The following is a 16925-nucleotide window of genomic DNA, read 5'->3' as shown; positions in this document are numbered from 1 at the left end:
CCAACCCAGGCAGCATCCTCAGACTCACAGGGCAAGGAAGCAGCCCAGGCAACCAACAGCTCTGACAGCCTGCCTACTCCTTTCGGAAGCAGCTTCTGGGGAGGACCAGGCCCTGGACGGTGCCCGGGGCTCTGGGATAGGACTGGGCTGGGTGTGACCTATGGTGGCTGAGAACATGCCAGAGGTGTGTGCTCATCCCCAGTCAGGGCCAGAGTGCCCTGAAGGCCACACCACCTGCAGAGACGCACAGTTGAGAAAGGCCCCTGAGCATGACCGTTCGACTCTTAACAGTGAGGAATTCTGGGCAGGGGAAAGCTAAATTCAAGCACCAACAGTCAACATCCACTGCCCCACTTTCCAGTACAAGAAACATCATAGATCCTTCAGCCGTGCCCCAACCAACGAAGACTCACTTTATGGGGATGGGGGAAAGGGTCTGGGGAATCTCAGCAGTGATGGTTTGGGAGACTTGCTGCAGGCTATTAGGATAGCAGTGTTTCTTTCTATCGATGACACGTGTGCGTGCTAAGTCACTTCAGTCATGTCTGACTTTCTGCAACCCTATGGGCTATAGTGTGCCAGGCTCCTCTGTCCATGGGATTCTCCAGGCAAGAACAACCTGGAGCGGGTTGTCATGCCCTCCTCCAGGGGATGTTCTGACCCAGGGATTGAACCCTCGTCTTTTATGTCTCCTGCATCGCAGGCAGATTCTTTACCACTAGCGCCACCTGGAAAGCCCTATACAGAGGCACTGCTCTCCCAGCAGAGTGTGTCTGCCCTTCCTAAAAAGGCAAAGATAGAGGCACCAGAGCTATCAGAGGCCAGGCCTCCCCGGACGACAGACCGTGCCCTCCTCTCAGACTGCAGTGCAGACAGGAGGGACCCCAGCACCATTTCCACCCCACTGTGACACCCCTGGAGAAGCAAGGAAGCGGGGGCATGACGCTGCTGTGGCACTGGGATGTGCCCACGTGCACCCACCTCTGCCAGAGGAGTGACAAACAACAACCAAGGCTCTCCACAACAGCCAAGCCTGGGCACATGGGCTCACAGAGAATATCCCATAATCACAAAATTAAGGCGGTGTACTGCGTCTTTTTGCAGACAAGGAAAACGGGGTCTTGGGTCGAAACCTGCCCTTCCACACACAGCATGCACCAGAATTTTACTGCACTTGACACTATCTTTTTTACAAATGGAAGGTTTATTTCCCACAGCACTGGTTCACTTTGTATCTCTGTGTCACATTTTGGTAATTCTCACAATACTTGAAACTTTTTCATTATTATATTTGTAACGGTAATTTGCACTCAGTGGTCTTTGATATTACTATTGCAATTACTTTTTTGTTTTGTATTTTTAAATTAAGGTATGAACACTTTTTTTTTTTTTAAGACATAACACTCTAGTATACATAACAGACTACAAAGACGCTTGCTCCTTGGAAGAAAAGCTATGACTAACCTAGACAGCATATTAAAAAGCAGAGACAATACTTTGCCAACAAAGGTCCATCTAGCCAAAGCTATGGTTTTTCCAGTAGTCATGTATGGATGTGAGAGTTGGACCATAAGAAAGCTGAGCACTGAAGAATTGATGCTTTTGAACTGTGGTTTTGGAGGAGACTCTTGAGAGTCCCTTGGACAGCAAGGAGATCCAACCAGTCCATCCTAAAGGAGATCAGTCCAGAATATTCATTGGGAGGACTGATGCTAAAGCTGAAACTCCAATACTTTTGTCACCTGATGTGAAGAACTGATTCACTAGAAAAGACCTTGATGCTATTAAGATTGAAGAAGAGAGGAGAAGGGGACGACAGAGGATGAGACGGTTGGATGGCATCACTGACTCAATGGATATGAGTTCGAAAAAGCTCTGAGAGTTGGTGATCAACAGGGAAGCCTGGCATGCTGCAGTCCATGGGGTCACAAAGAGTCGGACACGACTGAGCAGCTGAACTGAACTGAATAGTATAAATATAACTTTCATATGCACTCGGAAACCAAAAATATATCTGAGTCACTTTATTGAGGCGATATTTGCTTTATGACATTGGTCTGGAGCCCAACCTTCAATGTCCCTGAGGTCTGTACCTGTGTTTAGTTTCTATGTGAAGATCCACAAACACAAACGTGCCAGGTGTCTGATTAACAAACATCATTCTGACAAGTCCGCTGGACACTACCATTAGATACAGAGACAATCCCATGGGAGGTGGCTTTCTGCACCAATACGCTCAGAGGAGTTGTACAAGTTACCCTAATTTACAGACAGCAGACTAGAGTGTCCTCAAGGTTCAGATGGGAGTGCCTCTTGGGATCACACCCTTTGAGTCATCCAACAGCGGCTGGAGGCAGGCTGCCCACCCTCTCTGGGGAGTGCCTTGATTCCTTTTCACTTGGTCGGTTAAATAAAAAATGCTTCAAACCCATACTCAGAACTGCAGTAAAGAAGCCACTCATAAATCTGGCTATGACCAAATTTTTCCTCTTCAGTAGAGAAGTCCAAAGAATCTGTCTGACAATTCAGGAGACGTGGGTTCAATCTCTGGGTTGGGAAGGTCCCTTGGAGAAGGAAATGGCAACCCGCTCCAGTATTCTTGCCTGGAAAAACTCATGGACAGAGGAGCCTGGTGGGCTATAGTCTATGGGGTCGCAAAGAGCTGGACATGACTGAGCGACTGAGCATGCCCTCAGAGAAGTCAAATCCAAAAAAAGAGGAAGAAGGAGACACTGCAAGCAGGACAGAATTGTTGCACTGAGCCCTGTGCCCATGACAGCTGGTCCCTGCAGATGGCTCAGCAAACCACCCCCTCCTGGGGCCTTCCTCAGGCAAAGGGCATCCAGTGCCGCCCCCTGCCCTGCTCGGCCCTGGTGCAGCCAATAGAAAAGGCCCCAGGACCCCATTGCCCTCCAAGTCACAGAAGCGATAGGAATCAGCATAGAAACCATGGAAACCTAGGATCCCAGGGTTACCCACAATCCCAGTGACCCGCACGTCCCCATACAAGCCCCGCTCACATTCTCAGCCAGCAGTCTCCATGGGGATCTGGTGGGGAGCAGCTCTTCCTGAACAAAACGCTGCCTGCCATCGTCCTCGGGATTCACTTTCCCACCAACATGCAGCACCATGACATGGTCTGCAGTGGCCATACAACCAGAGGCTGCCCACTCCAGCCAGTCCCTACGCCGAGCAGTCAGATGTCTTCAGATCCTTCTCCTCTCCTCCTGATACAGGACATGATACACACCAGGCCTCAAGACCCACCTATCCAGGCTGGAAATGGGGCAGGTGTTCTCAGGTGTCCCCCTCATCGCTACTCCCAAAGGCCTGAGAATCTCAGTGTTTCAATGATTCACCTTATACATGGGTGGAGATGGGGTCAAGGACAGAGAAATAACACGTGCTGAGCCTGAGTGCATCTGTCTGCGAGGCGTCGCCTCAGTCCAGGCCAGGCTGAGGGGTAGGGCTCAGCTTCACTATGGGATGTAGGAGCTTGCTAAGTGTGAGAGACTAGCAAGGCTTGCCCGTTCAGTCACTCGGGCCACTCACACGGACAGAGCCCTGCCAGGATCAGGGCAGTGCAGCCTTACAACGGCCACCACAAGAAAGTGGCATGGAGTGAGTTCAGGGAAATTTGGGGGTGCTGAAGGCAGAACAGAGAGCCAGTCCTCATATGGGGGCACCCAGACATACCCACTGAGCCCTGGAGAAGTGGGGGTTTGGGGCCAAGAAGTGGGGTGCCCGCCAAGCACTTAGCACCTGGGACTGAACACAGCCTAACTAGGAAGGTGGCAGTATGGTGGCCAATTTACCACTGAGCCAACGGAGGTTCGAGAGGTGACATTCTCAGATCACTCACTAGAAAACTGTATTTTTAGAAGCCAGGAGCCCCTTGGCTACTCTTCACCTAAATACAGAGAACTCCCAGTTATGCAATAGAGTGAACTCACATGGTCATAGGTAACTCAGAACGCACAGATTTCCCCTGCACTGTGCTAGGGCAGATTCAGATTTATCTGGGTAGCTATCTGATCCTATTTAAAAATGAACTTGAGAACCAGCGAGCTGAGGTTCTCGCTGTGACCCACTCGACCTGCTCAAATAAAGCTTGGACCTATGCTGGGGCCAGCACAGGGAGTCACCACCCTGGCACAGAACACCCATCCGTGCTCGAAGTTCTACAGCAAGTAGAATTTCTTCTGCCTCGCCGAACAGTGGAACAGCCTCCGGAAGGTTAGGCTACAGCCCCAAGATGAAACATGAGTATGAGTCAGTGATTCTCAAATGTGACTGAACATTAAAATCACACTAGAAATCCTGACTCTAGGGCCTCACCCCTTACCTGTGAAGTCACAACCCTCAGGAGTGAGGTCCAGGTGTCAGCAGTTTTCTTAAACTCTCATGTTTCCCACACACAAACAAACTCGAGATCCAGGCCTCATCTCAACCTTGGACTCACACTGGAGTTTCACAAGTGGAGAACATTTAAGATAATTCTGACCCCTGAGACATGACCCAGGCCAATCCAACCGAACCTTCCGGAGGCGGAAGCTGCATGGGCACTTTTATCACCTGCATTTTGTCCAGTTCCCAGATGGATGTGTTGTGCAGCCAGGTGGCAAATGCCAGCTCTGATGAGTGAATGAAAACTCATGACCTCCTAGAACATGACCTTCATCTTCTATCTGGGGCACTGCGAGGTAAAGCGCCATCCATCTATTTATTTATCTTTATACGCTCATCTAAGAATGAAGCCTGTGTCATCAAGGCTTGCACGGTGGGTTCTGGAAACTCCCTCTCCTTCCTAGGAGGAAAAACAATCACCAAGGATTCGTCTGGATTATTTGACTCCTGAGTTAAGTTTGAGGCCTCCTGATTTCAGCTCATTCAAGTAAACGTGTGCATCCTCTAAAGAGAGAGTGGCAAAGGGAAAGTGACAACGAGAAACGCAAACACTCCTCCCAGCTTAAATGTTCCGAGAATGATTTAACAATGACGTAAGGAGCGTTTCCCCTCCTTAAGCTGAAATAGGAATTGATTCACCTGCAGGGTATATTCTTAAAGGGCTGGGTGATGCCTTTTAGAAATTCCTAGTCTGAGTGCAGAAAAATGTTGAAGAGCTCAGGGAGCAGCCTCAACCCCTGGGATCCCAGAGCCTTAGGAGTGCGTATAGGAATCCAACCAGCGGACTCCAGCGAAAGCACACCAAGAGGCTGAGGAAAGGACGCCTACCATTTGGATTACAAAAGTGGAAATCCTTTCCACTGGGGAACAGCAAAATGCTTGATTAGGTGGTAGCATTTCCTCTAAAATGACAGATTTAAAAGGGAAACTGACTGTGCCCAAAAAGCTAGGAAGCATTCCTTTCTACTGTAAGAAATTTCAGCAATATGCTCATGTTTTACCCAAAGTAAGCTTGTAATTTACAGCACAGGTGTAAAAAGTCGCACAGCAACCAAAAGGCAAGACCGCTACTGGCCCCCTGCATGACTCCTGCCCGTTAAGACACCATCAGCAGAGGGTGGTGCCGAGTCTGAGTTCCTTATTTGAATTTATTTTATTCTTACCTCCTCCTTCCACCCACTACCATCACTTGATCTTACTGGCCTCTCCTCATGTACTTCATCTTTCAGCAATTGTGATGTTTCCACAGTGCACCTCAGGACGGTCACTAGGACTGTCCCCTTTTGGGGCCACCTTCAGTGGAAGGTGACACAGGCAGATGAGGCCCTAGGCCCGAATGGCCGATGGGCCGTGAGAAGAAACAACACACAAGACTTTCAGAGAGAAGCCAAGAGAGCTGTGACTCGCAGGCCTGTCTCGGCTGGAGCTGTCATAACCTCTTTATCCTGAGCAAGAGGGGGGTCTTGGCGCTATCTATCCAAGGATGACATAAGTTAACACTTCTCCCCAGTGAAGGCATACGTGAGCGTCAGTCACACCTGTACTGACCAGCTTATTTCTACCACACACAAGGCAGAGCTTCTATAAACAAGTCATCCATACCAGAGGCCAGGGGGTCACCAAAGCAGACTTTCAAGCATCTGAGGAGGCGGCTTCTTGGCTAGTTAGACAAAGAACTACCACATGGTCCACAGTTTCACTCCTGGGTATTACCCCCAGAGAATGAAAAGTATCAGTTGCTCAGTCGTGTCCAACTCTTTGCGATCCCCAGGACTGTAGCCTACCAGGCTCTGCTGTTCATGGAATTTTCCAGGCAAGAATACTGGAGTGGGTTGCCATTTCCTTCTCCAGGGGATCTTCCTGACCCAGGGATTGAACCTGGGTCTCCTGAATTGTAGGCTGATTCTTTACCGTCTGAGCCACCAGGGAAGCCAGGAGTTCAAATGAATACTTGGACGTGAACATTTACCGCAGCTGTTCACAGTCACCGAAAGGTCATCATCCACAGATGTCTGGATAAGCACAGTATGGGCTGTCCATGCAGCTGAGTATTGCTCAGCCTTATGTGACAACATGAGTGAGCCTGCAAAACCTTATGCTGAATGAAGGAGGCCTGACTGCAAAGGTGATACATATCCTATGATCCCGTTTATGTGAAATGCCCAGAGGAGGAGAATCTCCAGAGACAGAAAACAAATAGGGGCTCCCAGGGTCTGGGAGAGAGAGGGATGGGGGTGACTGCCATTGAGTACAGATTTCATTTTGAAACGACAGAGTGCTCTGGAGCTAGATAGAGGGGATGGTTATACAACATTGTGAAGGTACTGAATGACATTTAATTGTACATTTTAAATGGTTAAATGGTAAATTTTACAATAGATGCATTTTTCCCCAATAAAAAAAATCTGAAGTGGTGATTTTTGTTTCCTAGGCTGGCCTGCCTGAGGGTTTTCACCTTAAGATGAACACTAAATTAAATAAATTGATTTTTTTTTAATTTATCCTTTAACATGAGTGTTAGGGTGTTACATATATTTTTAAAAACTGTGTTTAAGTAGTTTACATAAGCCATGACTTTGATTTCAGGGTAGTAAAGTTGGCATCAGATAACAGATGTTCTAAACACAGAACAGTGGGCCTGAGGGGTTGAGAATCACTGCTGCAGGTCGGCCCAGGTGGTGCAGAGCAGACAGAGGAGGCCACACTTCCAGGCTTCTCAGTAATATGGGGAGACGCCCATCAGGGTGACCGCCTGCGGCACTCAAACCCTCCTGGTGGTACAGTGAGGGTCGCTGGAGCAAAAGGAACTGATTCATCAACTCTCAAATTTATAACATGCTTTTTATGCAATGAAAGAAAGTAGTTGCAACAACAGCTTCCAGCAATGACCATGCATTTCTCACTCTAAAATCTTACCCAAATTAGAAGCATGCAGAGCTCCCTGCAACATGGCAGGCCAACTCCATCACCAAATGTGCACTTGTGAGCATCTGTCTGTCCACCACTCTTCATGGTCCTAAAGCATCAGTTTGAAAGGGCACGGCTTGTCCTAACCCCAGGCTCGACCCTCCTTTTGGACTGCTGATGGCACCTGAATACCCTGCCTACCACTCACCTCCAGTGCTAGGACCTCACAGATGGAGAAAGTGCAGTTTCACCTGTGGCAATAAATAGAGAACAAGAGTCCTTCCCAGGAATATCACCAGAAGCCCTCAGCCTGGGATCACTGGCCATTGCTCCACAATCTCCTTTACCCTTGTTCCCTCCCTGGTAGGCTTGGGTAGGAGGAAGTTCCTCCCTAGCCACCATAATTCTTGGATCCTCCTGCTTTCCAGGAGCTCATGACTGGCGTGGGGTGGCTGGTGACAGAAGAGCAAAGGGACAGTCACAGGTCAGTGTTTTCCATGGAGACGGGCAGTGAGCCTGGACATGTGGGGAAGAGATGGTGGTTGGGAAAGCATTTCAGAGAGGATGTGACCCTAGGCTGACCTATGACAACCCAGAGAGTCCCTGACAGGTGGAGGCCACTGAATGGAGCTCCAGGCTTCCTCAGGCTCCCTGAGGGAAGCACTGTGCCCAGTGGCTCCCTGCTCCTGTGTGTCCTGAGGGCCAGGGCATCCTGCAGCTATACTGAGGCTGGTCAGTATGACACACAGCCTGAAAACATACACTCCAGCTCAGGTTGAAAACAACATCCAGAGCTGTCACAAAGACACTGATGGCACCCTGTAAGCCTTCGCCGACCCAAGGACACTCACCACCTTGCTCAGTGGAACAGCTCTAGTGGACAGCTGAAGGTACAAGGGGTTTCAGCGTGCAATGAGAGGGCAGGTTTGAAGGTGGAGTTAGATTAACTGGGTCCAGGGACTTGTGATCAGAGCAGGCAGCCAGAAACTCTAACCACAAGCTCCTTCAGACTTGCGTGATCAGGATCTTGTGCATGGAAGGAAGGAAGAGAGGCAAGTGGAGGGAGAGACAGCGGCAGGCAGACACCCACGGAGAAGCCATGACTTTGACAGGCTCCAAGGAATGCAAATATGTGTACACAGGGCAGGTCAATTAAGAAATTACTCCAGCCTTTAAAATGTATTCACCCTTTTTTTGTGTTAAAAACACATAACACTACATTTACCACCTTGACCATTTTTAAGTGCACAGTTCAATGTTAAGAATATTCAGACTGTTCTGCAACAGATCTCTTGTTTGACTTTCTCATCTTGCAATACTGAATAAAAGTGACTCAGCTGAAAATGCCGAAGAGGTATGGAGGTATAGACACATTTCCTTAAGCTCTACTCTGCTAGAGCTCTTCAGACAACATGCGTGAACCCAAATCCAGATTGCATTAGATTTGTGAGCATAACACCCACCATCTAAACCCACCCAAAGAGAACCAAAACCTACTTTCAATGAGTTAGCGCTTTACGTTTCCCAGGGGAAACCAACGGAACTCATCCTTCACCCTCTTATTACTGAGATTGCCTGCAGCTGCCAGGGTGGGCCCCACCAAGTCTTCTCCACCCAGAAACACAGAACTGCAGCTGGCTCCTGCAGGGATGCCAGATCCTGCCCCCTGGACACAGGACCACCCCTGACCGGCAAATGGTCATCCTGTCTTGGAAGGTGATGCGAAAAGGCCTGAGGGTGGAGAGAAAAGCCCTGAGCTCTTACTCTCTGCTCAATATATCCCCAGAACACACAGTCTGAAGCAGGTTCTGACTCTGATCCGGCACCCTCTTCCCGGAAATGCCTAAGAACTAACACAGGAAGGGCCCATGGGCCAACTCTAAGCCTGAGTCACCAGCCCTCTCTGACCTCAGGCTTCCTCTCTGTGATGGGACGTCATCTTCCACCTCATTCAACCAGAGGAACCAGGAATGCCTTGAAAGCAGGCGATCCTGGAGGAGTCTTCTTGGTTCTGAGAAGCCTGGCTTCCCTGGAAGCACAGGGGCTGCCCCTAAAGCCTTGCAGCAGCTGGCTGGGGTCCATGGTAGGCCTGGGTCCTGCTGCCCCAGGTAATGCAGGGGTCAGCCCAGGAAACTTTTCCCTGACTCAGGGTCTGTGGCCTCAGGGAACAGAGGAAATCCTGAAGGCAGGCATTCTGTCTCAGGATGTGTTCTGTGTCCAGACTCACCCCTTCTTTCCTCTTTTCCTCCCTCTCCATGCAACTGGATTCCCCATCCATAAACACACCTGCACTTCTGCACACCTGGGCCCGGCCTCTCTCCAGTGTCTGAACAGCCCGCACACACCTTTCCCCTGGAAAGGCCTTGCTCCCTACTCCCCGATGCCCTGGATATCCTATCATAAACCCGTGGGCTCCTGCTGCCCCAGCTCCCAACCGTGCTCAGGAGGTCCCGCACTCATGGTGTGGACCCACGGCTGGGGACCTCGGGTTCTCACACTGGTTCCCTTTGGCTGGGGTTTAATGTATAATTTAAATGGATGGGCTTTCCATTATCAAGGACTGGAAGTTGATACTTGTTACTCTTGAGAGTCCCTTGGACTGCAAGGAGATCCAACCAGTCCATTCTAAAGGAGATCAATCCTGGGTGTTCATTGGAAGGACTGATGCTAAAGCTGAAACTCCAATACTTTGGCCACCTCATGCGACGAGTTGACTCACTGGAAAAGAGTCTGATGCTAGGAGGGATTGGGGGCAGGAGGAGACGGGGACGACAGAGAATGAGATGGCTGGATGGCATCACTGACTCGATGGACATGAGTTTGAGTGAACTCCGGGAGTTGGTGATGGACAGGGAGGCCTGGCGTGCTGTGATTCATGGGGTCACGGAGAGTCGGACATGACTGAGCAACTGAACTGAACTGAACTGTGACTCTCCTTCAGCATAAATCAGATCTCTGATGTGGGGGCACTCCTGCAGGGATGACTGTGGCCACAGAAGCACAAGAGGGGCGCTGGCCCAATGCCCTAGTGCCATCTGTGAACTGAACATGAGGCCGGCCAGAAGCTGACAATTGTGGGTGGGGGAGTTGATGTGCCATGAATAAAGTATCTTGACAATAGAAAACAAGGAGCCCATAGGTATGAGCAAAGAGAGTTGGCCTCCTGCCATCCATGGAATCATAAACTTCACATATTGAGTCATTCCTTTTGTTACTTGGTATTATCAGTTGAAATCTCCCCTCACTTAAAGGATGTGATCTAAGAAACCCACCTTTGAGCAGGGATGCAGTGCAGCTGGGTGACCTCGGGGGTGGGGCAGCACGAGGCCCCAGCAGCGTCCAGACAGGCTGTGGCTGAAGCACAGTCTGGTGTCCGCTCAGAGCAGGGGAGCCGCAGAGGCGCTGAGCACCTGCAAGGGGTGAAACACCTCCACACCTCACTCCATTTTATAAGGCCCCCCAAGGCTTTCTGAGATTCCACTACTGTAGGGCCTTTCTCTTGTCTCATGGGCCAGGACTGACTTCCGACACAGCCCATGATGAACCTCGCCAAGTTCTCCAAGCCAATTCAGCGAAGACACATGAGTTCTTGGAGGGTCACCTACACTTCCACCAGCACCACATCTGCTCTATTTACAAACATTACTATGTACCAGGAAACAAAGGAAGTCACTGGCACTGCCCTCCAGGAGTTTTTTGATCTGGGAGCAGAATTTGAGTGGAATTAGGTCTCAGCCATAGGATGCAGAGTGAGACAGATGGAGGCTGTTTATACACTATGAAAGTGAAAGTCGCTCAGTCGTGTCCAACTCTTTGCGACCCCATGGACTGTATAGTCTGCCAGACTCCTCTGTCTGTGGAATTCTCCAGGCCAGAATACTGGAGTGGGTAGCCTAACCCTTCTCCAGGGAATCTTCCTGACCCAGGAATCAAACTGGGGTCTCCTGCATTGCAGGAGGGTTCTTTACCAGCTGAGCTTCTAGGGAAGCCTGTTTATTCATTGGGAATGAACGTCAGGGGTGATGCAGACAGAGTGCCAAGAACAGGGAAGGTGCTGAGTGGCAGTGCTCACTATCACCTCACCATCACCACTACCCCCACCATCATCATCATCACCCTCACCACCATCACTATCATTACCATCACCACCACCACCACTATCATCATTAACCCCACCATCACCACCATCCTCACCATTATTATTACTGTGCTGACTGCAGGTAGACTTTCTCAGAAAATGCTCAGCCTTCGCATATAATTGTCATCTCAGAAATAACCAGAGCCACGGTAGACGTGCTGCTGCCTGAAGAGCTGGTGCAATGTGAGCTGTGCAGGACATGCAGCAATCCCCAGGAGGGGCTCCAGGTAATACCACCCCCAACTCCCTACCACAAGGTAACTTGTGGTCTTTCTCATAATCAGGACACAATCTGCAAAGAGTGAAGGATTTCACTAACTTCAGGATGCTAAAGTCTCTGTGACAAACCTTTCACTACAGCCAGAATTAAGACACACTGTGCAGCAGTCAGCATCTGGGGGCAAGATGCAAGGCAGGCCAAGGAGGGTCTCACATAGAAAATACAGCTTCATAGAACTTCCCAGCCTATTTCCTATTTGTGTGCAAGACTTGAGGCCACTCTCGTCAGATACTGACCCACATCAATAGGGCTGAGCCTCAGGCACACAGACATGGGATGATGCATCTGTGGGGTGAGAGTCATTGTCCTACAAATATCATGGAGACTTTCAGACTCATTGTCCCCTTCCTACTCCGTATGGTAGAGCCAAGAACCACATGTGGACCAGTTCAGCTTGGCAGCCCTGGCCTCCCCCATCTAGAGGATGGATGTGTGCACTGAGGATCTGAACATCTTCAAAGCACAGGGATCCAGCATCCCCGAACCTTCTGAAAGGCTCTACAACTCAGCATCAGTTGGTTAGCTCACTCTCCTTGCCATCGAGTGATTTTTTTCTATTACTGGCTGATCTAGCATTTTGCAATTGAAAGATGTAAATACTCAGATGACATTTCGATATTAAAATCAAATGGGTTCCAGTGTCCTCTGCACCAGCCAGGGAGAGAAGGAAGTTCTCTCTTCACCTCAATTCAAACGGCTGAAAGCTAGAGACATGCACATTCTTTAGATGGGATTTCTAGCAAGACAAGACGTCCCAGAACGAGAGCCAGAAGTCCGCCTGCAGACTGTTCCAAGAACCCTCTACACTGTCCAGATCCTTTTCATCAATGTGGTATGAGTCTCCAAGGCTCTGCACTTCCAAGCTTGGCTCTGTCCTCAAACAGGAGCTCGCTCTGAAACTGAAAGCCGAACTCCGAGTTAGAAGGCCAGTCCTCATGCTGTGAGCTGCAAGCTGCCCAACTGGCGGGTATTCATCACTGCTCAGGAGTCCTACCAGAAGCTCATGCCCAAATTTCAGGAAGGTCTCTGAAGACTAGTGTCCATGTTTATTTAAATCTCATCCCCTGACATCACCATAGTTTTACAAGGATAGAAGAAAACTGACAAATACCCAAGATTGCTAATAAACACGAATGGATTAATAAACACTCTTAACTGAATTTGCATAATTAATAACCTAACATTCGCTGAAATCTTACAGGTCTGTTGAAGTATTCAAGTCCCTTCATTTTAAAAATGTCATTACTTTATAAGACCAGAAAATAGAAAATATCTAAAATCTAAATTAAAGTTCCAGTAATTACAGTGATGAGTTTATCAAGTAATTTAAGTATAACTAACTAAAGGATGGAGGAGATGAAGGATCTTTCTAAAACCCCAGGTTCTATGTTCTACTGTTACAAGACAGAAGAGTCATTCGGGACTATGTTCCATCCACTGGAAAACAAATGAACTAAAGGAAGCTGTCAGACGGCAACCTGAGCTTAGAATCCTTCCCTCTTCCATACACTCAGCCGCCTCCAACCTCTTCCAAATCTCACAGGAGGTTTTAATCCAAGAAAGAAAAAAAAAAAGATTTCTGGTTTTAATTTTTCCAAGAAATTCCTTTTAAGTAGGTTTGGTGAGGTAAGAGACAGGATGCAGATAACTTTGTTCCCACTGAAACTTTTTTTAAACTCAGAATCTCCTGAATGTATCTGACTAAACGAGTTCATATATCCAAATCCTTCATCTGTTTTGTTGCTACAAATACTACTGTTGTCCAACAGCTACATATTCAAGTCTAATAACCTACTCCCAGAAGGCTCTCTCAGTTTTTCCCAATTCCCAACTTCTGATATCCAAGGGCCCAGGCACGCAGGGAAAGGAAATGAATGTCACAGCGTGCATGCAAGCTCAGATGCTTCAGTCATGTCCCACTCTTTGCGATCCCATGGACTGTAGTCCACCAGGCTCCTCTGTCCACAGGATTCTCCAAGCAAGAATACTGGAGTGGGTTCTTGCCAACCCAGGGATCGAATGTGCATCTCTTGCACTGCAGGCAGATTCTTTAGCATCGAGCCACCAGGGAAGCCAGGATGTCACAGCATCATCACACTTATGATCCAGGTACCCTTCAGGGGCTTGAGGAAAAGCACTGCCTGTACCTTTCCACCAGCCGGGGATGTGATAGGGTTTAATAGATGGAGCGAAGAGAAATTCAGAAACTACACCCTTAACCCAAAGTCACACAGTCAGCCAACGCACAGCTAGACAGGACCAAGGTCTGCAAAGCTCAGGTTCCCCAAGCCATCTGGGACCAGGCTGGGTCTGAAATCCACCCTGTCTGACTGCAAAGCAGGCCGGGCCTCTGTGTACAGCCATAGGGCCAAGTCCTGTTCTACTGCGAACCACCTATGAGACCTTGGGCAGGCCACGTCCTGACACCTCTGGAAACTCAACTGTAAGACGAGATCTGTCCTTGTAGCTGAGGGGCCTGAGAAGATGAAAGGGCCCAGAACAATGCCAGCAGCAAGAGCAGCACTCCTGCCCCATCAGTGACCCCGGCTCAGCCCTCAGGGTCAGACTCAGGACTAGCAGGAAGCTACAAATCCTTCCTTCATTCCGCCTCCCATCTTCACGTTTAGAGGCAGCATCCTTAGGCAACCAGCTGGCACCAAAGATGTGGATGCACACCTACATACAAACACAGGGATGCCTGTCTCACTGGTCACCACACTCTCGACCCCAAGGTGACCCTGGGTCCTTGCAGCTCCACCCCTCCCTAAACCTCCCCAGACTTCAGCAGCATCCAGGTTTGGATACCTGATTTGGCCCATCTCCTCTGTGTGGAAGCTTCTAGACTTGGCCCCATCTCCTCTGTGTGGAAGTTTCTATACACACACTCCCCCGATGGCCTCACATACTATTCCTTGAAACACTCTGACCCAGTGCCCACAGCCTGCGGGGCATCCTCCCAGACCACCCTGGTCCCACAGCCTGTGCCTCTCCAACATGGAGAGGCTATCACAGGCTAGAACCCAACACTTGCTCCCACAGCCATTCAGCCATACACCCAGAGGTCAACTCTGTCCACTACAGCCACCCCCAGCCTTCCCAGGTCTTGCAGCTGGGCAGAAGGCCTGGCCCTGACTCCGCACAAGCCATGTTCTAAGAGCCTGCACAGTGCCCGCCTCCTGCACAGCAGAGCCCCAAAGGCTGCAGGAAGCACACGGGGACGCCCTCAGGGCCTGCGCCCCTGCTGTGCTGGGGCAGCCACTGGACCCTGCAGCCTGCTGTGGTGGCTAGGATCCTTACCAAGCCTGTAGGCTCCGACTCCCCAGAATCTACCCCTCCATCACTCCTCCCACTTGCCACCTCCACCCACCCCGTGACCCTCTCTCTCGAACTTGAGCTTGTTACCCCATGAACAGCCTCCCCACTCCCTGGGTGGCCATTTCGTGGCCACCTTCCACACCTAAACAGTGTGGTCACTTGCCTGTCCTCACAAGACTGTGCCTAAGGCCCCAACTATGCTCCTCATTCCCCTGTTTCAGACTCTGACAAGCCCGGAGCTCTTCCATAAAACCTTATTCTGCAAAACACGGACACAGGCAAGTGTGCATCCCATGAAACCCGAGCTCACCTTGCCTTGCGGGGGCCCTGCCAGGGCCTTCTCCTGTGTCCTGCAGGCGGCCACTTGCCCGTAGCCCGCCTCCCATGCCGTCTGGGGGCATGGGGCCGTTGGCCTGGCTGCCCGACATGTTCATGTGGGTGGGGATGGGCTCAAAGGTGGGGTCCAGCTCCAAGATCAGCCTGTTGAGCTGTTCGATGGACTGGTCGATGTCCAGGGTGGGTGAGCCTGGGGACAGGTCTGCGCCCAGCTCCGGGCCAGTACCATTCACGACTTTGACATCTGGAATCCTGGGTTTGAAGGCTGCTTTGCCAGGAGGCGGTCTCTGTATATCGGGAGGATGTGGCCCAGGGCCTATGCCCCTCTGGACGGCCACTCTGCTGCTGGCCCCCCGAGTGGGTGTGAGCGGGACCCTAGGCTGTGTCTGCAGCAGGCCGGAACTGTCGGCTGCACCACGGCCGCTGAGCCTGGCCTCCCCGTCAGGGGCAAAGCTGTACTGGTGAGCGGCCACCATCTGCTGCTGGCGCACCCAGGTCTGCGTGGAGTAGCTGCTCGGCCCGTAGGCCTGCGTCTGGGCAGGTACCGAGGGCTTCCTGAGCACAGGCTGCGGCTGCTTGGGTTCGCGGCTCCCGAAAGCCCGCTCTCGCTCGAACAGGGGCTCCGTGGCGAGCCCCAGATCTGAGGCCAGAGGGCCATGCTGATCTTCGCCGACGGTGCTGCCGAATCCATCAGACAGGAGGGAGTTCTGGCTGCTCTGGTGGCAGGTGAAGGGGCTCAGGTGGGCTGACTGGTGGCCCTCTGAGGAGGACAGGGTCCCAATGCTGTCCACGCTGTGCAGGTCGTGGCTGGGCATCTCGTCATCCAGGATGTCCGTCTCTCGGTCCTTGGGGGTGGTGTCTCCGTTCACGTGGACCTGGGCAGGTACAACGTGGCGGGTCCCACTGTACTTGCTGCGAGCATCGCTCATATCCTTGAGGGGGCTTCCAGAATCCTCGAGGCCAAAGCCACTGAGCAACTGATCCAGCTCGGCCTTTTCCTGGGGGCTCAGGCCCCTCTTGGGTCCTGGAGTCAGGTGCTCCTCGGTCCTGTCGGTCCTCACCGAGGCTGTGGAGTGGCCCGAGTCACTGCTGACAGACAGGGTGTGGTCGCTGTGGTCTGGGCTGCTGGCAGCCGGGACGGTGGGGGATCCACCTGGGACACTGGGATCTGAAGCGCTCTTCTTTCTCACCTTGGCGTAAAGACTACCGTCCACGGGGCCCTGCGTGTGTAGCACTGGCGGGGAGCAATTGAGAGACAGACTGTAAGTCAAAGATGAAAGGGGGCTTTGGGCTCTTAGAACACATCTATATTTTGTCTGAACAAATAAACAAATTCATAACTTAGAATGATCAGGGCCAAAGACTCTTCTAGAATCCAAAAAATTCTACATATACTCCTGCGTAGCAAATGCCCATAAAGAAATCTGAATAATCAAACATCTTCAGGCCCTACCTTTTTATGCAAAGAGAAGGGTCATTTAGAGAATCTTTGGGCTTCTTCACCCTCAGAGTCATCTTGCCTTGAGGGCTCACTGTTCATTT

General features: G+C 50.6%; 1 protein-coding gene across 11 annotated transcripts in view; it reads right to left on the bottom strand.

The window, feature by feature from the left end:
- The window catches only part of TNS3 (tensin 3), a 223622-nt gene that overhangs the window by 50077 nt on the left and 156620 nt on the right, over positions 1-16925 (bottom strand). For all 11 annotated transcript variants that reach the window (XM_055421063.2, XM_055421067.2, XM_055421065.2 and 8 more), the window contains one exon: positions 15358-16617. In XM_055421063.2, the coding sequence (XP_055277038.1) occupies positions 15358-16617 (1260 nt within the window). The remainder of the gene's footprint in view (positions 1-15357; positions 16618-16925) is intronic.

The sequence above is a fragment of the Moschus berezovskii genome, chromosome 3 (genome assembly GCF_049115385.1).
Source record: "Moschus berezovskii isolate FMDL1 chromosome 3, NW_MosBer_1.0, whole genome shotgun sequence".
Classification (NCBI taxonomy): Eukaryota; Metazoa; Chordata; class Mammalia; order Artiodactyla; family Moschidae; genus Moschus; species Moschus berezovskii.
The sequence above is the reverse complement of the archived record's forward strand: the minus strand, read 5'-3'. Positions and strand labels throughout refer to the sequence as shown.